The following is a 27,614-nucleotide window of genomic DNA, read 5'->3' as shown; positions in this document are numbered from 1 at the left end:
GTCAACAAGTTTGCAGAGGAGAGCAGGGATGCCTTTCTAAGCCCTGCCTGATCTGGCACATGCTAACAGCACTCTGTGAATGTGCGATCAAAGTTCTGAAGATGGGAGCCTCATTAAATCTCCCTGCATGATTTGGAATCCTGGCTGGTTCTACACTGCATGGAGAGCTTCCACAAGCACAAGAGGTTTTCCACACCAGGCCTTCCTCCTCTATACATGGATGGAGGAGTGGCAGAATGGGGGGGTGGGAGCAGGATCAGCAAGCAGAGCCTCCAACTCTCTCCATGGAATTCTAAATACATGAAAGGAGAATGTAAATGGGTCTCATTTGCGGGTTTCTTTTGCTCTCTCTCAGAAGCACGGTTGGGTGGTGACACAAGAGATTCTGGAATTCCCTCCCAAGAGACATAAGATTGGCTGTTTAAATCAGGCACCCCCAAACTGCGGCCCTCCAGATGTTTTGGCCTACAACTCCCATGATCCCTAGCTAACAGGACCAGTGGTCAGGGATGATGGGAATTGTAGTCCAAAACATCTGGAGGGCCGAAGTTTGGGAATGCCTGGCTTAATTAGTGTCTGTTAAATTCTTGAAGATTGTTCCCAGCATGTACTGTTTAAACAGAACAGAAGTAATGAAATTATTCCTTATAGAAACTGCACAGTTCATGTCTGAGATTCTTGTCTAAGATTACAAGTTTCACCACAAGCATAGTTTGGAAATTTCAATGATCAGTAGCTTTGAAGGAAAATTATGTTCTCATAATGTTTTTAAACAACAACCAAAAAGAACAGATGTTGTTACTGGTGTCTTTAATGCCTCCTGAAAGAAAACATCTGTGCTAAACTTCCTGAACATTCTCAGCCTTGAGAACAACTCCCACACAGCCTGAAAAGGAAGCCATGAGCTGGCCAGGCAGGAGTGTTTTAATGCAAGATACGGGTGCCAGATGCTGTCTTAATGAACCAAGCAGCATTTACATATTTGAAAATTTATAACCAATTTTCTTTATGACTAGATTAAAAGCCACTTCCCAGAAAAAGGTCACTGAAAGCATTTGAACTTGGATATCAAGCGCTGATTTTTAAAAAGTGGCAAGTGGTTTGCCTCACTCAGCGTCTGTCTGGGGCCTGTTGTTGTGGATGCGCAGCTTCAAAGGCAGCCCTTTAGCAGAGCAGGATTAACTGTCTAGAAAGGGTGGCTAATGGGCTGTCCGCAGAAGTGGGCCAAAGGCATTGTATGCCACAATGTCTACTTGGGCCTTCATTTTAAATGCTGGATAAATTACCTCCAGGCTCCAAATCCTGTAGCTCTATGCAGGGCTGGAGAACCAGCTCTTCTCATAACTGAGTTTCAGCTCCATGGGCCTCATCCGCTCCATTAGCAGGCCCAGGCAGAGCAGGCATGCCTTGACTGCCAAGAGAGTTAGCATCCTGTGCTCTGCCATTGCCGCAGAGGCTGTGTGTGAGGGCAGCATTAAGCTTGGTGGTTGTGTTTCAACTTGCCCTGAATCTCTTTTGACCAATAACATTTCCCTTTCACCTGTTTTGCGCCGAGGGAGTCTAAGATAACAGCTCTTGCTCACTCGTCACATCTCTAAAACCACCCATTTGTTACCCTTTCAGGCTTCAAAATTTGTTTTGGTTCCTGTAGAATAGTTTGGTAATTGGGCAAGATGCTCAATAAATTTAGGTGAGAATGTTGGAAAAACATGCATGAGTGATAGTTGTAAATCCTATCTGGATAAGTGGCTTGACTAAATTTGTGTAAACAGAAGGACTGTGATCCACATCAGAGGAGATGCACACACCTGCTTCCTCTTGCCAGGTATGAAAGAGGAACCCATATATTCAAAGCGGTCCAGCTGCCATAGATGACAATGGGGAGCCCCAGGTGCATGCTGCACTCTGGATTGGGGCCAGTGATTCTAATATACACAAGAATAATCCTAGGCCAAGGTTTTTGAGAGTAATGCTAAATTTTACAAATAGTATACAGTATGTTATATTTTTCATTATTCTACTATTGTGATCTTTTGGAACTATTTTATGTGACTTCTGATGTGAAAATTAAGATAAAAAATACTTAGAATATACAAATTGGTGACATTATATGGTGACATGATTATTTTCCAAAGGATGAAACAGTCTGGGGAAGCATCTGATAAATGAATTTGAATCATGAGAAAGGAGAGCCTCTTCAGTTGTTTGGATGACTGTCAAATTTACTGCTCACAAACAAGAACATGACTTTTAGAATCTCAGTGGAGAGAATTTCTTAGCAGGCACTTTTATGAGAATTTAATGTTAATTTTGACCTTATTTGCAATTTTAAAAATCATTCTAAGGGCTGAATCACTCCCTGGAATTTATTTAATTTCCTGGGAGTAAATGTCATATGTCTGGATGACTCAGTTTAAATGAACAGTAAATTACCTGACTATTAGACTAAACTTGGTGAGATTTTATTCTTTAGCATTTTAGAAAAATAAATTTTAATTTGCCTTTATTTTTCATGTATAAGCTTTAATTTCTGGCAGCGAATGAATGCAGCAGTGTCTGAAGGGTCCAACATATTAATTAGAGCAGCAAAAGAGACAAATTCCGGACTCCATCCCAAGTATCAACATGCTTAGTATCAAGCTGCTACTTGATCACCCCCAGACCCTCATTATGCAGGGTGGGGGTGTATGCTGTCACTCTACCTTATGCTCTTATGCTCTTCTAGCCCAACAGGGAAGGGGAAACCTAAACGACCCAAACACAGCAAATCAGTAGGAAAAGTGGCAGGCATGCCCACCACACCCCTAGAAACTCCACTAGTGCACCCCCAACATGGCAAAATCCCATATGCACAGAGACGGAGGGAGGCGGCCCACGTTGCCTTGCCTCCAGCTCCGCAGAAGGAGACAGCCAGGCATGGCCATGGACCTCCTGGGGAGCCTGTGGCCTTGTCTGCTGAAGCACAAAACAAACACCTCTGCATTTGGGACCTTTAAGTTTAGAGAAAAGGCAAGTAAGAGGCAACATGCTAGAAGTTTATAAAACTGTGTGTGGCATGAAGAAGGTGGATAGAGAAAAGTTTTCCCCCTCTCTCACAACACTAGAACTTGCGGATGTCCAATGAAAGTGAATTTTGAAAGATTCAGGACAGATAACACAGCACAGAGTTAAACCCACAGGAGGCAGCAATGGCCACCAGCTTGGATGGCTTTAAAAGAGAATCAGGCAGATTCATGGAGGACAAGAGGGCGACCACAGGGGAAGCAGTTGTGCTTCGGAATACCAGTTGCTGGAAACCGCAGAATGGTTTGCATCCTGTTTGTGGGTTTCCCTTTGGGGCAATTGGTTGGCCACTGTGAGGACAGGAGGCTGGATTAGATGGGCCCCTGGGCACATCCAGCAGTCCTTCTGATGTTCCTACTGTATGAACAGCTAGCAAGGGAATCACCATGTCAGTCAGCCAGTTACAAATCCACTGAATGGTAGCATTGTCTAGCCCGCATTTTACCAGCTTCTTTACAAGAATATCATGGGGCACCTTGTCAGAGGCCTTGCTGAAATCAAGATAGGCTACATCCACAGCATTCCCTTCATCTACCAGGCTTGTGACTCTGTCAAAAAATGGGATCAGATTAGTCTGACATGATGAAACTACAATAAACTACAAGAAAGAAGATTCCACCTAAACATTAGGAAGAACTTCCTGACAGTAAGAGCTGTTCGACAGTGGAATTTGCTGCCAAGGAGTGTGGTGGAGTCTCCTTCTTTGGAGGTCTTTAAGCGGAGGTTTGACAGCCATCTGTCAGGAATGCTTTGATGGTGTTTCCTGCTTGGCAGGGGGTTGGAATGGATGGCCTTTGTGGTCTCTTCCAACTCTATGATGCTATGAATAGCCGCAACAGTTGCATTGGCACACATGTTATTGCAACATACTGGTACTCTAGGATCCCTGGGTCAAATCTCTCCCAAGGGGAACATTTTACTCCCCCATTCCCCATGGTGGGAAAGGCATACAGCCAGGAAGCAGCTACAGAAGTTTATTCTGCACACACAAAGAAATGTTCTCCCAGAATCGGTGGTTCCAGTCCACACAGACTGGGATGGTAAATAGCAAGGCGGGGGGGGGGGTTTGTCAAAGAGTGCCCTGCTCTTATGCAGCAGGAGTCTTGCTGTTGGCACTAGAAACCACACAGGAATAAATCCCATACACTACTGTTACCCTCCAACATTTCCCAGTTGGTAAAGGGGAAAGATTTGAAGCCAGTTGCTGGGGGTGGCGGTCCCAGTTCTGTGGAACACCCTGCCACTAGAGATTCATTGGGTGCCTTCTGGGCCAACTTTTAAACTCCTGCTGAAATCCTTTATATTCTGCCAGGCCTATGTAGGCAGTTAACAGTTCATCCCTTAGCAATGGTTTACTGATGTTTGTTTTTCAACTCTCTTGTTTTTCGCTTGTTTTGCTTTTGCTGCATGGTTTTATGGTTTTATTGCTGGAAATTGCTTTAATATGTTTTTATGATAAAGGTATACAAATACCTTTGTAAACATAAATAACTAACATATTATTTTGAGAAGTCCCTGGGCTCTCGGGGTAGGGAAGCTTTGTCATTTTGGCCTTGGTTTCTTGACCCAAGAGCCCCATCTCCTTGCTGGATCTTCTGTAGCAGGGAGGGGGAACCTATAGTCCTCCTGAAGCTGTTGAACTACAATTCCCATCATCCCTCTCCATTGGCCATCAGGCTGGAGCTGAAGGGAATTGGACTCCAGCAATATCAGGACGGCCACATCTGTGGAGTAGTTTGGGCTTCTGACACTGTTTAATGAATACCTGAGATGGCGGTAGATAAACAGTAACGCTTCTCTTGTCTAAATACAACTTCCCAACACAGCCGCATCAGACTTATTAATGCACACTTTCCTTTGTGCTTCAGTCCTTCTGTTCTGCTCTCGTTTACATTGCCCATGTAAGGCGCTGTCTGTTTATTCAGGATCACATTTCATTACGCAAGACATTGCTTTCCTTTCTGTAATATATGGCAACAAGAGGCAGGCTGTTGGTGACCATTTTAGGGACAAATCTTCTTGCCTAAGAGTCACGGTGACGTGGGACCAGACTAGACTAATGCCTCCCTTCCAAGCCTGACCTGCTTGCCTACTAAACAGTCTTGCACTTCAAACTGTCATGAATTTAGTGGAAGTATTCCTTAAAAGTGCATTTGTGGTTCTAGTTTTCTGATGTTGCTATTGATGCAGTTGATGAGTGCCATCTACAGGTCTGTTTTAAAGATAAAACTATCAAAATGTAAAGGATCTATTTTACTTGTTTATTTTGTATTTTTATGTTATGACGCGCCCTGTGATCTTCTGATGAAGGGTGGTATACAACTTTAATTAATAATAAAAATTATTTATCTATTTTGTCATCTGTAATACGGTAAACAGCCTTAGCCCTATACACCTGAAGGAGTGTCTCCACCCCCCTCCTCCAGCCTGGACACTGAGCTGCCCAGAGTGGCTGGGGCAACCCAATCAGATGAGCAGCATACAGACAGACAGAGAGACAGACAATTATTGTTGTTGTTATTTTTATTATTATTACTATTGGAAGATTGCCTCGCATGAAAATTCTAAATAATGTGCAATGACTCTTAGGATGTTTCTGCCAGCAACAAATGGGACAAGCGTTTAGCGTTTACCTTTAGTTGTCTGCAGGAGATGCTTTTGTAAAATAAATAATAACGGCTGCTTTGGAGTTGTGTGCCAGGATTGCAGTCTGCAAGACACCCAACAGAGGGTGTGTGGATGAGGCACCAGAGAGCTTGGTGGTATTTCCTCAACCCTGGGGGGGGGGCAGAGTACCACAACCTTTTAATAACAGGGTGGGGGTGGTATCAGCATTCAGCTACTCCCCTTCAAAAGGTAGCTCAATTGAGTAGCACAAACCAAAACAGGGAGGAAGACCACAAGAAAATAGAACTACATCTATGAGGATTTCCAGGTTCCTTCAGACCCCAAGAGTCTCTGTGATTCCCTGAAGAATGGAGGTTTCCCTTCAGCCAGCCCCTCCTATAACAGTCCCTTCCTAGGGATTAGAAGGCAAAGTAATGGATGTGTCCCACAGGCCTTTCCCAGGCTTGACTTGCTCGGAGGCTGGTTGTGGTAAATCATATACGGAGTGAGTGTGTTGTATCATGCATTGTGTGCCTGGTAGCCCGACATTAAGGATGGAGGATACTTCCTTCCGCTGCAACAGCCTCTGGGGGGTTTTCAGCAGAGGTTGGATGGTCATTGGTCATGGAGGCTTTAGCTGATATTCCTGTACAGTCATACCTCGGGTTGAGTATGCTTCAGGTTGCGTACTTTTGGGTTGCATACTCGACGGACCCGGAAGTATTTACTTCTGGGTTCCGCCCGCACACATGCGCAGAAGCATTCTGCGCGCTTCACGCATGCGCAGAAGCACCCTATTGGCGCTTCGCACATGCACTAAAGCGCCGCTTGGGTTAAGTACTTTTTGGGGTGCAAACAGCACCCCGGAACGGATTAGGTACTTAACTCGAGGTACCACTGTATTTCAGGGGATTGGACTAGATGACATTTGGGGTCCCTTCCCTCGCTACAATTCTATGATCCCGAATTCTCTCCAGTTTTCCAGCCACCATACTGTTCTGTTTCAGACTGCTTAAGCGAATCCCCAGTTTTTGTGTATTTTTATACTGTTTTAATACAGTTGTACCTTGTCTTGTGACCGGGATCTGTTCCGGAGCCCTGGCCACTAGCCGAAAAGGACGCAAGGCAAAGCGCTGCATCTGCACATGCATGTGGAGCTGTTTGTGCTTTTGCACATGCACGAAACGCAATTCAACGCTTCTGTGCATGCGCGAGCAGCAAACCCAGAAGTAACGCGTTCCGGTAGTTCTGGGTTTGCCGTGGACATTCACTGGAACGGACGCTAGACAAGGCAGACTTTCACAGAGGTATTACTGTGTGTGTGTGTGTGTGTGTGTGTGTGTGTGTGTGTGTGTGTGTGTATGTATATGTATATGTATATATGTATATAATTATATATATAATTATATTTTTTTAAACCACTCCCCAATTAAGTGGGCTTCACAATTCTATACATGTTGCAACCTTATACAGTTACCTGGGGGTAAGCTTCATTGGATACGGTGAGACTTATTTCTAAGTAAACCTGTATGGTATTGACGCACTGGTGTGTACTGTTGAAATGCAATAGCAAAAGAGACTTCTCTAATGCTTGGTCAACAAGCAGAAAGACTTCTCTAGAATACAGTGTGAAATATAGGGCTTCCTTGCATTTGTTACTCATTTGCACTGCAAAATATTTAGGTGGATGTTACTATTCAGAGGAATTAGACTCATACCTGCCAAGTTGCTATCAGAGAAATAAGGGACCGGGCCAGAAATAGCAGACCAGAAGTAGTGTTGCTGCCATTTTGGGACTGCAGCCATTTTGAAACTGGGCAGAGCAGCATCAAAAGTCGCTTCTGAGCATGCTCCGCCCAGTTCCAAAATGGCCACCGCGCTAGAATAAACCAGGGAAAAACAAAAAAATCCGTTTTTTCAGCTAGGAACAGCTGGAAAAACGGGGATTTCCCAGGGAAAACGGGAGACTTGGCAGCTATGATTAGACTTCTGTAAAATTTGCTACCGGTAGCTTCTTTCTTTATTAAGAGAAGCACAGGTTTCTTCATTACTGCAGAGATCAAGTGTTGCATGCATTAGCGTAGTTTCTAAAAATGGTGTTTGTTGTGATTTTCAGGGCCAACCAGGACTTCTTGGGCAGCAGGGATTCCCAGGACCGCCTGGAGTGGGAGGTATCCCAGGACTTCCAGGGCACAAAGGATATAAAGGCGAAAGAGGCCAACCAGGAATAACTGGACCAAAGGGAGAAGCGGTAATACAACTTCCATTAGGCTAACTTAACTGTAAAGGAAGACTGGGCTTTTTCATCATGTTTCCTTTTTCTTCTTAGGGGCAAAGAGGCATCACTGGTTTTTCTGGTGCAGATGGCATTCCTGTAAGTAGACACTCATTTAATCTACTGAAATAAAGTCTTTCTGTAAATAGTTCAGACTGGTTTCAAATAATCTTTCCAATATGAAATATCTGCTGCCTATTGAGTTCAGTAACATGTAAAAATAGCCCCCCGTTTCTCTAAAACAACCATGTGGTTGCCAAACATAACTTAAAAACACATCAGAAATATAAACAAAATAAAATGAAGGTTGAAAGCAAGATATAAATAGAGTTTAAACAGATAGTAATAGAAAACTAAATATTAATTTAAAACTGTAGATTCTGTAGTAAAAGCTGACTGGATTTTTTTTAAAAAAAGTTTCATGGATCTCCACCAGTTTCCCAGTCCACCCCCGTCTCTCCTGCCTACCTGTCTAATTTCACAGAGTGAAGGTATACAAGCCATTTTATGAAATAAAAATCAATCTTTTGTGTTACAGATAGTGAAAGTTTTGGAGGATATTTAAAGTGCAAATAACCTTGGGCAAATGGTGAAAATAGCTTTCACCAAATTCTGAACATGACAAATTAATGAGGAGGCATTATTGTCAAAGTAAAACTTGGTTTTGAACTTTCTAATTGATAATGTGTTGTGTAAAATAATAAACAAAGAGGTTTGACTCTTTTCCAGAGCTACCCAGACTTGTAGCCCAGAACTGGCTTACTCCATACTGATTTCCCCTGATTCTTGACACAAAATCTCTCAAGCCCAATTTTAAATATGGAACCAGACAGTTTAAGCTGAATTTGAATGCACTGCACACCACTGGGCCTGTCCAAGTTGGCACTCCAGGTTTGGGGCCTAGAGAAGGTGACTTGGCTCAAAGCAGAGCCTGGATTCATGCAGTTCTTCTTGTGCACATTTGACTTTTGCCTCAGTGAGCTTCCTTTTTGAAATAGAAGAGAGGGAACTGATGATAGATTGACATCTCTTTTTTTCTCTTTTGTTTCTCCACTCTTCCCAGCCCACTGATTGTCCATGTGTCCACTTCCCTTTCCCACTGATGGCTTTTCAAGTTTTCTGGCGTATCTGGTTTAAACTACAGTGATATTTTAAAGAATTTCCCCCCACTCAGTTTTCTCATGGAGTCATTGCTTAGGGTAATGGTGAGAACATTTAAGAGCTGTGTGAAGACTAGGAAGTAGAAACTAGAAACAGATGGTTGGATCAACATTGTTGTGTTTGTTCTGTCTCTGCAGGGTCATCCGGGTCAAGCAGGATCAAGGGGCAAACCAGGCCATGATGGCTGCAATGGGACCAAGGGGGACGCTGGTCAGCAGGGAAGCCAGGGACCTGGAGGCATGCCCGGATTCTTTGTAAGTTGCTAACACTGAATGAATAAATGGAATGGAACTACATCTTAGTTAATGCAACCTTTGCAAATGTTTTGTAAACCACAGCAGAATGTACGCTGGTCCTTATCACCAGTGTCAGGAGAAGAGTAGTAGATTTTCCCTCATGGGAGGAAGCCTGGTGGAGTGTTTCTGTGAATTTGTCTTGTTAGCATTATGTCTTAAAATCCTGCAAAAACTATAATTCCTCCATAGCTCTGCTTCGTGATAAATCCCAGGATCCCTAGCATTCATCTTGTACAGCAATAGCTTCTAGGCTAACATGGAGCTCCCTCAACTTGTGCAGTCACAAATCATGGACCACCAAAACCATGCATTCACTTTGCCATGGGAGGCAGCGTGAGGGAGCCTCGCCCCCTCTAGGTCCCACATCTTCTCCAAGCCACACTCCTTCTCCACACCTTGCTCAAGTGCACCCCCCCCACACACAGGGGGGCAATTTGATTTTTATGGGGGGGGCAATTTGGAAGCTTGTTTAGACCATGTTGTTTAGACCTTTTAGGCTTCCTACATGTGAATGGGGGTTCACTTATTCAATAATAAGAATTATATGTCGGGGGGGCACCAGGATTTTAGAGATGCTTAGGTGGGGCATGGCCAAAAAAAGGTTGGGAACCAGGAATAACAACCACTCACGAATCCAGGTGAGACAGGCTGCCACATAATATAATTTCAAATCATGGGAAAAGCCTTTGATAACAACTTTTGGAGCAAAAAAAACACCCCATTAATTTATTCCAAGACAATTACATTAGGACTTATAAAGAGAAAAACACCTGGTGATCTGGAATAGACTTAACCTATCATTTTGGAGGAGAATAACTATCATAAAGATGAACGTGCTATCAAAGATGATTTTTCTGTTTAAATCAATTCCTGTGATTGGGGGAGCAGGCTGATTCAAGGAATAGCAGAGGGACATCTCTAGATTTACCTGGCAGGGGGAAAGCCCCAGGGTTAAACATAAATTGCTAATAGATATTAAAGATGGGGGGGGGGTTCCCCTACCAGATTTATTTTATTATTATTATTTTTAAAAGTAATGATGTTTACTCACATTCAATTCACAGTATGATCCCTGAAGCAGGCTTTAGCTTGTAATTACATAACAAAGTGTGAGTTAATCCCACATGGGGATTGAGCCCATGTGCTGCTGGCTGAGAGCCAGCAGGCAGCAAAAGACATTAAGAGAACAGCATGGCATCTAAAGAAAGATGGCCATCCCCTGCCAGATTTAAAGGGTGAATGTTAATATTTATTATTTATTTCATAAAATGTATACACTGTTTGATTGTAAAAATCCTCAAAACAATTTCCAAAAGATAGAACAAAAAATGAGAAATTTTCACGACCATGGTTTAAACCATACAAAAGTTAAAATTCACATAGACTTTCTAAGCATCTAGCTAGGCTTGCCAATCCAATCCAAATAACTTTATTGTGCTAGTATTTGGCCATGACAAATCTGAATAAAAATTAATTACAAGCAAAAGGGATGTCGTGCCACAAATAATAGTCTCTATTTAGATCTCCATGCAATAAAGTTATTTGGATTGGATTGGAAACAGGAACATTTTTATAGCAGGTGCCGAAAAGTATACAATGAAGGCACCTTTTTTCTTTATTTTAAAATTATTTTTTATTAATTTTCTAAATTATTACAAATAAAATTTTAATTTTTTAAAATCGGGTTTCCCACTCCTGTTGCAAACATGTCAATCATTTCTTCCCATAGCCACATCATCTCCGGTTGTCATCCTTCACTAAGCGTTAGTCCATTCTTGCAGCTGACCACATTTTCCCCCTCCTTACAAACAGTGCCTACGTGTGTAGTCCTTCATGTACATTGTTGTTTCAGACCTGGTGTGCTGGGAGAATTAATTACTATCTTCCATTGTTCAGTTCTTTGCTGTGTTTATCTGGATGGTTCAAGGTCATATTCCATTCCTTCCACTGTTCACCAACTAGCATATGGGCTGTGGCCAGAAATGACTCACAGAGTACATGTCCAGTCTCTGCCATTAAAATTCCACTCTGGAGTTCTTCCTTGGCACACAGTTAAATGCAAGATCTTTTATCAAACTCGGCCTCTTGCCAGATCTGTTCAGCAGTCGTTCGTTCCTCTTGCTCTGCATTGCTCCCTCACACTCCCATAGCTGCCAAGTTATCCCTTTTTTTAAGGGATTTTCCCTTATGCTGAATAGGCTTCCTCGCGAGAAAAGGGAAAACTTGGCAGCTATGCACTCCTGGTCCAATCCAAAGATAATTTTAAATAGAGTCCATTCAACCTTGGTCGAGGGAGGAGGGCATAATAAAACCTTGTTAAATTCATTGTTGAGTATAAATCAAAAGTTTCCCTCCTCTTTTCCATGGTAACAGGCAGAATAACATAGCCGTGGCTATACACGTCTCTTTCATTATATGGGGAGGACAAGAAAAAGAAGACCACCTTGTCCTCCCCTTTCCTTTCTTGGCTGTTGTGAAGATTTTCAAACTTTAGAAAAAACATTCAGATACCTTCAAAAAGTCAGGCCCAGTCCTTTTGGCAGCTAATTGATTGTAGCCCATTACCATATGTCAATCCAGGAGCACCTCTTGATTAAACGCCAATTCCAGATTAAGGATGAACCAACCCAAATCATGCCAGAAACAAAGGCTCGTCCACATCAGGGACACGCTCCCAGGTCATACCCGTTCTGCCTTTCAAGTTGGCAGACACGGGCTTGAGTGGCACAACAGGATGCAGTGAGCTCCCCAGACCCCACTGGGGAACATGGTCAGGATTTTTGCCTCGTAAATCCCGACTTTCCCCTGCCTGAACTTCCCCTGCAGTGAGGAGTGAACACCATTGACTCGTGACGAAGCCAGAAACCGAACAAAGGTGCCTTCTTCATCTCAGTTGGCAGGGAGTTCCATATTGCAGGTTCTGCCACACTAAACACCCAAGTTATTACAAATGCGGAACAAGTATTATGTGGCATGTGGAGTAGTGCCAATATGGGCCACAAATCCTACCTTCATTTAAATTTACCACACTACCTTCTGTTGGCTTGAGGGAGGGTTTAGGAAGGCTTTTACTCCATACCCAGGTATCAGAAGAGAAATGGTAGTGCTTACATATGGATATGCATAGATTTACTGAAACAGCTCCATAAAACCCTTGTGCTGTTAGTGATCATGGGCAGAGAGCTAAATACTTGTTTTCAACCACTGTAGGGAATCCAAGGACCCAAAGGTCAGAAGGGAGAGCCCTTTGTTTTTACTCCGGAATTAGCCGTGCAGTTCAGGGTAAGTTTGCACTGCTGTTAAGAACTTAATAAGATGTTGTACAAAGTTAGCATGTTTTCTGGTACCATGGTTTTTTGGTTACTCTACCTCCTTTCAAATGTTTTGAGAGTCTCAGCTCTTCCTGAATTTGTGAGAAGATTGAAACCTTCCAGTTATGTTCTGAAGCCACATTTTCAGGAGGAAGGCTTTTTCATCATGTGCCCAAATGTAGACTGTCAATTGAAAATCTTGCGTCTCATTTTTCAGTGTGTATCTATAGAGATGGATTCTATCCAATGCAAGTAAAACCATCCTATGAAAGTTCTGTAACAGTTAATCATAGCAATACAAATCTTTTTGGTCAAGAAAAGTCCTTTTCCATGCTCTTTCAAGTGAAAGTGAATATTGAAACAAATCGTATACTGTATAGACCAGGGGTCAGTAACCTTTTTCAGCTGTGGGCCAGACCACGATCCCTCAGCCCATGTGGTGGGCCGAACTATTTTTTTTGGGGGGGTGAACGAATTCCTATGCCCCACAAATAACCCAGAGATGCATTTTAAATAAAAGGACACATTCTACTCATGTAAAAACATGCTGATTCCCAGACCGTCCGCAGGCCGGATTGAGAAGGCGATTGGGCTGCATCCGGCCCACGGGCCTTAGGTTGCCTACCCCTGGTATAGACATAGCTTTAATGTTTTACAGGAAATAAGTATTTGCATATTAGTTGTTAAATGTTTTGTTTCTGTTACATATATGAACTGAAGACATTGTCATACTTACAAAGTATTACTTTTCTAATTACTTTTATATTTTGCATTTTGCAAATCATCACAAAGCTCTGTAAATAATGTATGTGTACCTTTTGTTTCAATGTAGTAGAAATTGCTGTTTATGTTAGACTTGCATTTACTATCTCAGATATCTTTCTCTAGGGAGACACTGGTGACCCAGGTTTGAGGGGCTTCCCGGTAAGTACTAACATGATAAATAACAATTTTTAAGAGTGGCTTTATGATAAACTATTAAGGAACAGTTTGACTTTTAAAACATTCAATTATCTTGCTGTCTAGGGACCTCAAGGTGCTCCTGGTGCAGTGGGTATATATGGTCCAGTTGGAAGCACAGGTCTACCTGTAAGTATAATGAAATGCATAAATTATAATTCATCGGCTGCCCTGGGGAATGGCTACACTAATGCAGATAGCGGGGTATCCAGATGACTGCACATGGGCAAATCTCAGAACTCCTCTAGTTAGAATTAATGCTTTTTAATTAGTATTAAAACATGAAAGGACCCTGGAGTGCTGAAACAGTTATTAAAATATTTAGATTCTAGTTACATTTTAAAAGCCATTTGTGAAATACATATATTTATATGAACACTCCGAAGGGATCCATTACTGTCTAACTTCTGTTTTCAGGGACCTCCAGGGCCACCAGGATCTCCAGGACTTCAGGTAAGTCTCTTTCTGATGACTGGGACCATCTTGGGTCCATAGAACATGATCCACAGGTCTGTTGCAAATACAAATTTGCTATAGAAGTTCCTTTGGTCAGTTGAGGAGTTTAAGCCATCAAGATAAAGTGGAATAGCACAATTCTGGGTGGCAGAATGGGTTACTTTCTTTGACCTAGGCTGCTTCTTTGGAGATAAGTTTACATGCAATTCAGAGGACAGTGGAGCAATATGGACTTCCTTCAACTGCTCAATCAATGAGGCTGGAAAGGTTTGAGAAATGGGAGGTGGAGCATCTGGAGTAGCTGGAGAGGGGTCATGATGCTTTTGTCTCTGATCCTCAGAAAAACCTAAACGTTCTGGCTCAGAATAAGATAAAGGATCAATCTGCACCTCACCCGCAGATGGTGGTGCAGTCTTAGCATTTGACTGAATGGAAGCACTTTTAGGAGCTAAGGCCTGCTCTGTATTGCGAGCCTGGGACTGAGGTAAAACTGTGGAAGAAAGGCGCTGGGGGAGCAGTCTTAGCGCATCCCTCAGCTTTAGAGGACACCTAAGTGTTTCAGTTTTTGCTTTGCTTTTTCAGAGGCGGGTCAATTAAGCCACAAGCGTTCTCCATGGCTGTCATTAAGACAGCAAAGAGGTGCACACAGATAGCCTCTGATTTTCACCAAATAAACTAAACTGTGGACCCGGAGGAGGATTATAGAAATTCAGCCCCAGAGGTCTCCAGAGTGGTGAATACCACTCCATGGACCTGGAGAAGAGGCAGGCAAAAGCCTCACACCAAACCACACACTCTGTTTGCCGCTCTGCGAACTGGGAATGGGGGGAAACAGAAGCTACACACACACTCCTTGCCACAGCTGCCGACCAGGACGAGGGGCAGGCCCTCCATCGCCACCAAAGCGAACCAGCAGGCAGGCGGGCAGGACTCAATCTCAAAGGCCAATAGAAGCAGGCAGGCAGGGACGTAATAGGAACACTCACTCTGTTGCTAGTGTAAAAACAGTGAACCAGGAGGAGGTGGCCAAGCCGTTTTTAAATTAGGGCAGGAGAATGCAAACACCACACCAGCAGTCACACAAGTAGCACATAACCACACGCACACCGAAGCGGAAGAAATAAATACAGTTTCAACCCTAGAAAAATGGCTGATGCTGCAGAGGGAAAGAAAAAGAGTGCGCCACAGAGGGCTGCCACGCCTGAAGGCAGGAATGGCCATTGGCAAGGACATCAATTCTGGGGGAAATCAATACAGTGATGCCTCGCAAGACGAAATTCATTCGTTCCGCGAGTCATTTTGAAATGCGAAAATTTCGTCTTACGGTTTTCCAATTGAAACAAAGATGGTAAACCACCTTCACAATCGGGGCCTTGTAAAGACCCCAAGATCTCCTGCAACGATTTTGCCAAGGTTTTTTTGCAGATTAAGTCGCTCAGATTCAGAAAGAGGTAGACTCCAAGGTGGGAGCAGGGCCGGGGTGGGAAAGTACTAGAGTCCTGTCTAGTCAAGTTGTGTGGGATCAATTTCAATCCAAGGATGTGGACAGGCTGCTTGGACGAGTGAAACCGACCACCTGTCTTCTTGATCCTTGCCCATCCTGGCTTATAAAAGCGAGCTGGGCAGGGCTGGGCATTGGGCTCTGTGGGGTGGTGAATGCTTCCCTCTGTGAGGGAGCCTTCCCAGACCTGCTGAGAGAGGCGGTCATTAAACCACTTCTTTAAAACACATCGTTAGACCTGGCCAATATGGCCAACTATTGCCCAGTCTCAAATCTTCCATTCTTGGGCAAGGTGATTGACTGGATGGTTGCTGAACAACTCCAGGCACGCCTGGAAGAAGCGGACCATTTGGATCCCTTCCTCCTTGGTCCTGAAGTGTCAGCTGACAGGTTTCCTCTCTTCACACAATCACCACGAGAGCCTTCTGGCATTTTTATAGTCTTTATTTACAGTATTTACAAGTGGTCATTAGCACATAATGATCATTCATCAGAGTCACTCAGTTCAGATCCCTGCCAGCACGCAAGAAAATGGTGAACCCTCTTGCTCCATCTTTCGCCTCTCTTCTTCTCAACATGCCTCGCGGGAGCTGGCTTAAACCTTCCGTCCAACTCTGAACTAGAACTTAACCCTTGTTGCTCCTGTGAACTTCCTGGCTGTTCCTGTAGCCTGACTTCAATAGCTCTCTCCTCCTCACCCCCCTCGGGCACACCTCCTCCTCCTTCCACCCCTACGTCTCCCCCTCCCTCTGGGAAACGAGACCTCTGGCTCATCCCTGACATGAAGAACCAGCTGCATAGCCCGGGAGTCATTTTGGACTCACAGCTGTCCATGGAGACACAGGTCAATTTTGTGTCCGGGGCAGCTGTCTACCAGCTCCATCTGGTATACAGGCTGAGATCCTACCTGCCCGCGGACTGTCTCGCCAGAGTGGTGCATGCTCTAGTTATCTCCTGCTTGGACAACTGCAATGTGCTCTACGTGGGGCTACCTTTCAAGGTGACCCGGAAACTACAACTAATCCAGAATGTGGCAGCTAGACTGGTGACTGGGAGTGGCCGGCGAGACCATATAACACCGGTCCTGTAAGACCTACATTGGCTCCCAGTATGTTTCCAAGCACAATTAAAGTGTTGGTGCTGACCTTTAAAGCCCTAAGTGGCCTCGGCCCAGTATACCTGAAGGAGCATCTCCACCCCCATCATTCTGCCAGGACACTGAGGTCCAGCACTAAGGGCCTTCTGGCGGTTCCCTCACTGCGAGAAGCCAAGTTACAGGGAACCAGGCGGAGGGCGCCCGCCCTGTGGAATGCCCTCCCATCAGATGTCAAACTGTCTGACATTTAGAAGACATCTGAAGGCAGCCCTGTTGGGGGAAGTTTTTTAATGACTGATGTTTTAATGTATTTTTTATCTTTGTTGGAAGCTGCCTAGTGTTGCTGGGGTAACCCAGCCAGATGGGTGGGGTATAAATAAATATATTATCATCATCATCATCAAGCATGTATTGACTATTCTACTTCTTAATCAGTATAGATTTAGGAGATACTATAGGAAATGCCAGTCACAACCGATAGTTTATAGTCTAAATGTCATAGAATTATTTTAATTGTTGGTAAAACAGTTAAACAGAGAGAAAAACCATTTCCAGATTACCATTTGGAAAAGTACTTCATATGCCGGAAAAACACCCACTTAATAATAAGTACTTGTCATTTCAGGGCAACAGAGGCCTTGGCTTTTATGGAGAAAAGGGTGACAAGGTAAAGGGAATATTCTAATTAGTTTGCATTTCTATCGGAATATGATGAATACAGTTTTGAGTGATAATTCATTGACTTGTGCCAGAAGCACAGCTGTTACCGGTTAGAGAATTTGTGGTGCTTGCCCAGTGGCCTCTGAAAAAACATACAGGAGGCATGAAATTGATGGTCCTTGCCTGTTTGTCTTCAGTAGTTGGTTATCATGTATCTATGATGTTTCTGAAAATGGAATTTCTATTTGGCTTCAAAAGATGTATTCTATAATAATTTGTCTAGTCCAGGCATCCCAAAGTGCTCATGGGGAAGGGATACAGGGGCTTTTGGATTCTGAACTGCAGTCACCCCCAGCCTGCAAGGACTATAGTCAGGGGTGATAGGAGTTGTAGCACAAACGAACAAATATAGAAACAGCATGTAATCTATTAAGCTAAATTTATCTACACCACCAACCAAAATATCAATCCACAATAAAGAACATTGGAGAACCTAAAATAATAGGGCAGTGCATATATATAAATGACAATATCAAAAGGAGAAATATGTTAGCCCTCCAAGGATCTTCTTTAGCAGGAAATTGTATGATGATTTAAAAGCAAAGCCACGCCCAAAGTGAAACTGCAGGAAACAAGCAAACAAAAGTAACATTTCTAGTGATTGGAGAGTTTTAACGCAATTCTAGTTTTGTCACATGAAATCCTTCCTGATATGATGAGACCAGAATCCATTTGTTGTCCTTAGCACTTTGGTATATTTATAGCAGCAGATCATCCAGCTTTTCAGATTTGAAATCAGTATAACTACGACTGTTTTCTTTATGTTGTTCATTCTGGTGTAGTTCAAAAAAATGTACTACCACTTTTAAACCTTTCCTTTACTTGTTGTTGACTATATTATTGTGGCTTTCCTGCAGGGTGAGATTGGGCCTCCTGGTCTCCCTGGGCGCCCGTCAACAGGAGAGTTTGTCACTTCAACAGATGTAATTTCAAGTGAATATAAGGTAATTAAAAATCTTACAGAAAATTACTCCCAGTTATTCATTTCATAGAGTACAGAAATGAGCAAAGCATGTTTCCTGAGTGCTCTTATTCATCAAAACAGCAGGTGAATATTATCCTGTGGCCATATCTCATATGCTGTAAATCAGGCATCCCCAAACTTCGGCCCTCCAGATGTTTTGGATTACAATTCCCATCTTCCCCGACCATTGGTCCTGTTAGCTAGGGATCATGGGAGTTGTAGGCCAAAACATCTGGAGGGGCGCAGTTTGGGGATGCCTGCTGTAAATGAAATAAAAGAATGATCTGCCTAGATTTCCTTCCTCCCAAAACACATTTTTAAATGAAACCCTAATCTTAAGGACTCAATAGCTTTATATTTTCTATTGTGATTAAATAATCACAGAATCATTCAAGAAATCTATATATATATATATGTAAATGTAGATACGGCGGAATTGTGGGCTCCACTTTTCTCCGATTGACCGATTGTGTTGAAATTTGGACACAACGGTCCACGCTACTACCCGTGTGTTTGTATAACCTCGGATTGTTCACATCTTTGTTAGGGGACCTAACAAAGGTAAAAACGTGTTTTTACACAAACAAACACAAACAAAAATAGCGCCCTCCAGTGGCATAATCTCCACAGCTCCTCCTCCTCCCACACCCCACAGACCCCACCTCCGCCATGAGCTATGCCAGCCAGGGAGATCCATCCGCCAACAATATCGAACACAGCCGACACCACCACGGCCGCCTCCTCGGGAGCCAGGCCGCTCCCTCTGACACTCCCACACCACCTGACAGACCCTGACACCACCGTGGCCGCTTCCTCGGGACCAATGCCGCCTCCTCGGGAACAAGTCCCCTCCCTTGGACCCTGCCACACACCCTGCCACAAGCCTCACTGCCGCCCCAAACTCCCGACGCCCACAAACCCAGCCCGATCCATACCCTGCTACGGTTCCCGAAACCACAACCGTCCACTCCCTGGATCGTTCAACAGACTGCAACTCCTCCGTAAATCCTGACCACACACAGACTTACCCCTTTGAAGAGACCACACCTCCACCCAAGACCCCCGATGGAAATGGACCCAGACCACTATAAACCTCTCCCCTCCGACCCACATCAGGGCCATCCATAGACCAAACACCCTCCTCATCCCTCCCCAACCCCCACCCCAGACCACAACCCTCCACAAACCCATCTCAAACCTCCTCCTTCCCCACCCCCCACCAATACCAGGACCAGGGCCCCCCATAAATCCTACCCTCTCCTCAACCATCCCCTCCAGCCCCCCAAAACCCACACCACCCCGAGAGAAAACACCCTCCTCATCCCTCACCACCCCCACCCCCACCCTCCACAAACCCATCTCACACCTCATCCCTCCCCACTACCCCACAATACCAGGACCAGGAAACCCCAGAACCCCTGCCCTCTCATCGACCCTCCCCTCCACCCCCCAAAAACCCACACCACCCAGAGACCCAGACCACCCCAGGGGTGGAGACCAAGGTGTGGAGATACAGGGGGGAGACCCCACCACTCCCCGGGGACAACAGAGGGGGGACTATCCTACCGTCCTCCACTGGGATATCGCCCCCTCACTGGGCCACAGCAAGTATTCTATATTTTGTACAGCCAGATCTCTTCAATGCTGGTACAGTGGAACCTCCGTTTATGAACACCTCAGTTTACGAATTTTCGGTTTACGAATGCCGCGGACCCATCTGGAACGGATTAATCCACTTTCCATTACTTTCAATGGGAAAGTTCGCTTCAGTTTATGAACAGACTTCCGGAACCAATTTTGTTCAGAAACCGAGGTACCACTGTACAAGGTTTTACTCCAGAAATTTTGCTAGTTAAAATACATGTCAAGAAATGACTGACCAAAGATCTGTGTTCTGACCTTATAGTGCTTTAAACAACCAGACTGAATCATGGACTCCCCCTTTCCTTGCTTGACCTGTGTGAGTGCTTTGTCCTTGCACTATGCAAAGGGTCTTTTCCCATGGTTCTCAGCAACAAAGTTTCTTCTTACATGTCCTAAGTCAGGGATGGGCAAAATATAGGAGACTGAGTGCCCAAACTGCAACCCGAAACCCACTTATTTATCAATTGTCAACACGGCAACTTAAGCTGTATATCTCATTTTTTTCTGTGTGTTTCACGTTTCTTCTTTATGACTGCTGTTGTAATAAATAATCCAACAAACACACAATACGTAACTGGTTGTATATTCACATAAATACTGCTCTTCTATATTTTCCACAGCATCAAATATTTCTCTCATACATAATCAACATATAAAGTTCAACAAAGTAAACAGAAATCCCAATAGTTCAGTTTGTTCATAAAGTCCAATTATTTGCTAGTTTCTATTCCACATTATTCCATGTGAGTTTCACCAAACTGCGGGAGGCAGTGGAAGACAGGAGTGCCTGGTGTGCTCTGGTACATGGGGTCACGAAGAGTTGGACAAGACTAAACAACAACGTTCCACGTTATGTCTTTGTATATTCGTAAAGTCCAAATAGGAGCTTGCTACAGTTCCACAGAATCTTGACAAGGATTTCCAGAATAATGGCCTTGTTTTACCCTCCTGGGCTTCATTAGTTGTACATGTTTGTTTATAGTATATCATATGACATAGTGGTTGCTGCAGGACTTTATGAATGTTGGTTTGCAAGTAATAATCCTTCATAAAAGTTATTGCATTACATTCTTCATTAAATTATCTTTCCATTGATATATAATTTTATGGTATAACTCAGTGCTTTTTTTCTTTAAAAAATGTTTAGGGGTACTTTCATTTTGACTCAAGAAAATTACCACCAGGGGAAAATACAGTTCAAATCGGGGGAAATAAATACAGTGAATTTCTTCTCCCTTTAAATTCACAAAATGTTTAGGGATATGCTTCCCCCTGTGTCCCCACAGAAAAAAAGCACTGGTATTACTCCAAATCAAAGTGAGCCATCAAACCTCAGAAATACATTTTTTCCAGAAGGTTCCACAAGTTTGGCCACTAGTGTACACTGCAAGACTGCACTAAGAGCCACCCTCTCCCAATTTTTAATATGAGATAATAATGATTCTCTGCGTGCTCACATACAAATAAATATAAATAAATAAACCCAGCCAGATGGGCAGGGCATAAAATTATTATTATTATTATTATTATTATTATTATTATCTGCCATTTCTTCGGCTTCCTTTTGATCACAGCCTCCATGGAATGACTTTCTCTGTTGGCATCCACGGGAAAGCCCAGTGAACATGTAAACCCAGCAGCCCCTTTTTAGGTTGCCATCTTTATATGCTTACTGACCTGGGAGTTAAGCCCTGCTGAACTCAAGGCGGATTACTCCCGAGTAGGAGAAACAGACCAGCGGGAGGCCCTGGCGCATCAAAAGTCAATGCCTGCTCACCCCCTCGATGCTTGCCAGGCCCTGGTGCTGCAGGCTTTGGACAGCAGGCGTGAGCCCCCCCCCCCCCCGCACAGAAGCTACAGCCCTGCTGGGGCGACAGTGCACGTGCCCAGAGAGGGCTCTGAGTGCCCTCTCTGGCACACATGCTATAGGATTAGGATTTGACAGTACATCTCCAAGCAATCTGAAGTAGGCAATAAAGGTTTTTTATCAGTCAACAACACAATGATTCTCCACCTCCCCATGTTATACTGCGGAAATGAAAAAAAGGCTGGCTGGGGTGTGAGGTGATAACAAGGGATGGATTTCTTTTCTGGAAGGACTGTAAGTAACATTCAGTTCTTAAACTCAGCAAAGAATTCCTGGCTCTGATTCCTGGTACATCTCAGGGTTCTAGTAGAAAAACAAAGCAGATTCCATGTCTGCTGTAAATCTGCATGACATGCGGCCAGAGAGAGAGATTTGTGCCTTCGCATCTGAGTGATGAATTTTGACCAGGATTTACATGCAGTTGTGGGTTTGTTTGGGTACAGAATTCATTTGAATCCTATGCTCCTTTGTTGCACCGTGGGTGGAGTAGAAGAGATGGGGGCAATGTTTTGCTCTCCATTGGGTTCAGCAAGATTCTTCTATTTTATACTACCTTCTCTCCTCGGGTAATGTTATGCCAGTGTAAGGGCTTGGCACTGCATGTAAGGGTTCAAACTGGGTACTGTCTGTTCCTAGTACTGATCCATTTTGGTTCCTCTGCTGGTGGCATTGCCGTCACCGTCAGTGTATCAAATGCTAGAACATTAGCAGTGGTGAAGTTTCTATTGGTGGTTGCAAGAATCAATGATCCCAACTCTAAGTTTGAACAAAATGCTTCTGAAACCTGAAAGCAGGATGTCTTTATTGGGTATTGCTTTGTAACGAATTGATGGGTCTATGGACCGTAATAAAGATTGTTGTTGTTGTATCAAAGATGCACTGTCACAGGTTAAAAGGTAAAGGGTAAAGGGACCCCTGGCCATTAGGTCTAGTTGTGACCGACTGTGGGGTTGCAGCGCTCATCTTGCGTTATTGGCTGAGGGAGCCGGCGCACAGCTTCCAGGTCATGTGGCCAGCATGACAAAGCTGCTTCTGGCAAACCAGAGCAGCACACGGAAACGCCGTTTACCTTCCCGCTTGGAGCGGTACCTATTTATCTACTTGCACTTTGATGTGCTTTCAAACTGCTAGGTTGGCAGGAGCAGGGACCGAACAATGGAAGCTCACAACCATCACAGGGATTCGAACTGCCGACCTTCTGATCGGCAAGCCCTAGCCTCTGTGGTTTAACCCACAGCGCCACCTGCATCCCACTGTAACAGGTTACTTGCATCTAAATATTCTATCCAGTGTAAATTTAGCCTAGGACAGAACTCTAAATTTGATTTTTGATTAATACAAATGTCTTGCTCAAGCATTAACTGTTCTTTTTAATATATTGTTAGGGTGAGAAAGGAATAAAAGGTAAAAGGGGAGACGCTGGAATTCCGGTAAGTACACAGAAAGAAATGCAGCACAATTATACTCCTCTGTTCAAGATAATCAGTAGTATGTCCATGGGAAAGAGCCAAGGCACCATATGCCATACTTTGATTCATCCATTTTGTTTCTCCCTAATGAAATGGGATTGGTTATGAGCACCAGGTCGAGAAGACAGGAACAAAGTTGGTGTCAAGCAGTTCTGGCTTCTCTCTGTCAGTAGCATTTCTCCATCTTCTCCACACAGAGGAGGAACTGTTACTTCATTGTTCTTCCTCCTGCTTTGAATATAGCCGAATAAACATTTAGAAATTATTTTTAACCTCTCTTGCAAGCCTGAGCTCCTTCTGAGCTTTGGCCTGCCTGCCTTCTCCCTGCAATGACATTTCTTAAAGTCAGAGTCCGTGTCCGACTACACTCAGCTTTCCCTTTCCACTGTATAATGTATGCCAATAGGAGGTGGCCACCTCATCCTCTCATGTAAACCCAGGCACACTCTCACATGCCCACCGGCCCCCTCACCAGCTGATCTGGGACAGGGCCAGTCCACCCATGAGGCAAGGTGAGGCGGCCTCCTCAGGCTGCTGGATCCACAGGGGCATCACCTGCTGCAGCCTCCACAGCAGTAGCAATGAGCAATGACTGTGGTGCACTCCTTGGAGGCTGGATCTGTCCCCGCCTCGATGCCCCCCCCCGGTGCCACCTCTACAGTGGCCTCAGGGCGAATAGGAAGGGCTGCCCTCTGGGGTCTCCTGGGGTCTGCATGCATCCAGTGTGATTAAGAGGGGGCCTCTTCTCCCTCCCCCCAAAAACAGTCACCTTTGATTCCCACTTCAGCTGTTGATTTTATTCCCCTCTTGTTTCTGATGCAGATCTTTATTGCCCACTTGTTCCTGATGTGGATCTTAACTCACTACTTAAATGATGTTGAGTTTTTTTTTCCTTTTGCTGACACCTCCAAAATCAGTGGGGTCTTTGTGGGTCATAAAAAGTTCAGGGGATGGATGGATGAGGCCCCCACCCGATCCACCCTTTTCTTACAATGAAATTGTCAACCTGTTGCAGTCCAGTATTGCCTACATTGTCCTCCCATGCATGTTAAGGCCTGAGTTGTGGCCATTTTTATAATAAAATGCAATTACAGCACCAGGTGAAACAGGATTGAGACTTTTAAGGGTTCTGGTGTCTGTCATTAAATATGTTCTGTTCTCTTGTTCAACTACCATAATTTTATTACTTGTTGAATATATATTGGTGGTTTGATTAATAGCCTCCTAATTGTCCCTTCAATAGTTCCTTTTGTTTGCCACAGCATTAGTTTCTGTTCGTACATGAGATTTTAATTGCAGTTTCCTCCCATTGTTTATGGAGCTATTTCACTGTTAAAAATTATTAAAGTGGAGGAGGATCTATTTCATAAATGGAAAGGGAAAGCATGTGGGATCCTCGCTATCTTGACGCACTTCTGTAGTGGATCCCACCGCTAACTCCCAATTAAAATGCAGCAGATTCACCCCTCTAACTGCCCCCAATTAAATATAGCGGACCCACCTCACAGTATGCCAATTAAATAGAAGTCTACAATTTACCACAGGTCTTGTGTGAGGAAAAACCTAGTAATTTCGAGTTTTAGCCAAGATCAAACAAGAAAAGTTTTATTTACAAAAAGAAGCTTGTGAAACAAATTTGAGTCAGGAGACATGTTTTTTCAGGGAGAAGTTAACTTATTACTTAAACTAAGGTTAAAGATGTCACAGGCTTAAACACAACACTAGAGGCATAGCTTCTCTTCAATTCCCTTTACTCAAAACCTGTTGTTCTGCTTCAGTTTGTGTTACTCCTTTTTTTTGTCCTTATGCTTAGCTCAAGCAGATGCTTAAGGTCATTGCTTTTAACACAGTTTATAAATTTGGTACCTGAGCAAAGGAACGCTGCTCACAGGCCAGTGTTTCCCAATTGAATACCCTGGTTCATAAGTGAGGGGCACTTTCCCTCAGTTCCCACTGCGGAGGTATTTCCAAATAGTATAACAGACCCAGGGGATCCCCCCCCCCTTGTTACTGGCTTAGGGGTCTTCTTTGCCTAGAACAGAGCTTTCCAAAGACGTGTGTCGTGCTAGAAAGGAGTTTGTTTCCCCTCCAGTTTGCTAGTAAATCTGAAGTCGTGTGTCACAAATGAGGCATCTCTTTAAAGTGTGTCATCAAGCTCCGGCCTAGAAGATCTCTCCCCTCCCAAGGGCTTGAGTCTGTCTTCCTCCATCTTCTCCCTCTCCTGGCTCAGACTCAGCCCTCCAGTTAGTTCCTGTCAGAATACTTTCCCCAGACCCTCCAGCCGCTCTTCCTCCTCCTTCCTCTGGTCTCCTCAGAGCGGATGTACCACTCGGATCAGAGCCAGTTCTCCCTCCGTCCAAGACTCTCCTCATCCCTTTCCCCCATCTTAGACCAAGACCTGTCATTGGCCCTCTGAAAGTGCTGCTCCGCCCCTCCGCTCCGGGTAGCCAATCCCAGAGAGGTTCTCGCCCTCTGGTGGAAGTTTGAGGCGCTTTATCACCAGACTCTGGCCTTGCACTGCTGTCTGTCACAACTTCCTATCTTTCTGCAAAGTTCTTCCTGCTTTGCTCAATGGGAGCAGGACTGGAGAAAACTGCTTTAAAGCAGCAGCAGACAGCAAAGCTCGCTGGGGAGGCTTCCCTCTCACACTCCTTTTTGTTGTAAAAAGGAGGCCTGTGCTTTATATGTGAACAGAACAAACATATGCTTAAGAGAGTATGTTTGGCCCATACTTGTTCATGGAACTGCTCTCTCTGCTATTGTCAAGATCCTCTCCATGCAATTGGATTGTTGGCATTCATCTGTCTTGAGAGACAATGGAGTATGCCTTCTGGGGTGAAGTCAAACCACTGCATTGGCAAGCCTGGCCTGTCTGTCTGGAGGTCCTGGGCTGCCCAGACAACAGGACCAGTCTCTCAGCCTCACCAATGGGGTCCAAAGGAAAGCAGAGCAATATGTTTGGCTGCAGGAGTTGCCAGAAGGAGGCGAGCAATGCGTACAATTTGATTATCGTGCTAAATCTAATTGTGATGTGAAATAAGAGCAAATAGTTCTTTCTTCCTTTGTTAGGGTCATCATGCACTTCCAGCAGAAAAGGGAGAGGAAGGAATAACAGGCTTTACAGGACAACGAGTAAGTATCTGGTCAAAATAAAGAGCAAATGGTTTGCCATTCCCAATACTGTATGATATTTTCCCTGTCATTCTACCAGACCATCAGAGAGTGTCACAATCAAATGTAACATTTTGTGTAGTGTGGATTTAAAGAATGCATCCAGTCAAATTTTATTTTGGATGATACTGTTGGTTCTGGCTTTTTACCATATTTGGCATCAGAAACGAATCCCCCCCCCCCCATGCTAGGATAGCTCCGTCTGTAGAGCATGAGACCCTTAGTCTCAGGGTTGCAGGTTCAAATAAAGCCCCCCATTAATACCCTGAATTGCAGAGGGTTGGACTCAAGGGCTATTGTGGTTCTTTCTAACTCCTCACTATTGACTTTCCGTGGAAATGGAAAAAACATTCCTGTTCACCAGGGCATTTGATGACTGGTAAATTACACACCAACTGTGAAATTAGTAACTATGAGGGCATGTGCTTGTTTTTTATGTTTTTTAGTTCTAATTTATTTTTAAATGGTTTTATATAATTTTGTTTTAAATCGTTCTGTTTTAGCATTTTGATAGTTACTACCCTGCGCTCCTGTGGGAGGAAGGACAGGATACTTACCTTACTTACTTACTTACTAAATAAATAAATAAATAAATAAATAAATAACCAAGCATAATTTCCTAGGGTTTGCCGGGAATCAACGGTCTCACAGGAACAGAAGGGGATGTGGTAAGTTTGTAGCCCTGAAATCAGATTGTGGCTTGGATCTTGAAATAAGGAACTAGTTGGAGGGAAAATTCCCATTCCATCTCCTTTCCCTCCCCACTTGTGCCCTCCCAAGGTGAGGGGAAGTGGACTTAGCTAAGCCTGGCAGGACAGCTTACTCTATGGTATTACCCTCTTCATGCATTCATTAGACTTTTGCATGCTGGTTATATGAGGCTGTGTGGTTATCCCACACAGATTGGATGAAAACAGTTCAGAGCTCCTTTAGCACAGCCAATAAAATGGTCTTAATTCCCACCTCTTCCTCTGCTGCAGTGCATACTTGTGCAATATCCAGAAAGCTAGGGGCATCTTAGCCACAGAGGCTACTGGCGCAAGGCACAACGGC

General features: G+C 44.1%; 1 protein-coding gene across 4 annotated transcripts in view; it reads left to right on the top strand.

Moving 5' to 3' along the window:
• The window catches only part of COL4A2 (collagen type IV alpha 2 chain), a 146,038-nt gene that overhangs the window by 49,791 nt on the left and 68,633 nt on the right, over positions 1 to 27,614 (top strand). For all 4 annotated transcript variants that reach the window (XM_088667107.1, XM_035110370.3, XM_088667109.1 and 1 more), the window contains 12 exons: positions 7,787 to 7,921; positions 8,000 to 8,044; positions 9,244 to 9,360; positions 12,613 to 12,684; positions 13,602 to 13,637; positions 13,740 to 13,802; positions 14,091 to 14,126; positions 17,352 to 17,393; positions 18,304 to 18,390; positions 23,307 to 23,351; positions 26,460 to 26,522; positions 27,185 to 27,229. In XM_088667107.1, the coding sequence (XP_088523233.1) occupies positions 7,787 to 7,921; positions 8,000 to 8,044; positions 9,244 to 9,360; positions 12,613 to 12,684; positions 13,602 to 13,637; positions 13,740 to 13,802; positions 14,091 to 14,126; positions 17,352 to 17,393; positions 18,304 to 18,390; positions 23,307 to 23,351; positions 26,460 to 26,522; positions 27,185 to 27,229 (786 nt within the window). The remainder of the gene's footprint in view (positions 1 to 7,786; positions 7,922 to 7,999; positions 8,045 to 9,243; positions 9,361 to 12,612; positions 12,685 to 13,601; positions 13,638 to 13,739; positions 13,803 to 14,090; positions 14,127 to 17,351; positions 17,394 to 18,303; positions 18,391 to 23,306; positions 23,352 to 26,459; positions 26,523 to 27,184; positions 27,230 to 27,614) is intronic.

The sequence above is a fragment of the Zootoca vivipara genome, chromosome 3 (assembly GCF_965207765.1).
Source record: "Zootoca vivipara chromosome 3, rZooViv2.hap1.1, whole genome shotgun sequence".
NCBI lineage: Eukaryota > Metazoa > Chordata > Lepidosauria > Squamata > Lacertidae > Zootoca > Zootoca vivipara.
The sequence above is the reverse complement of the archived record's forward strand: the minus strand, read 5'-3'. Positions and strand labels throughout refer to the sequence as shown.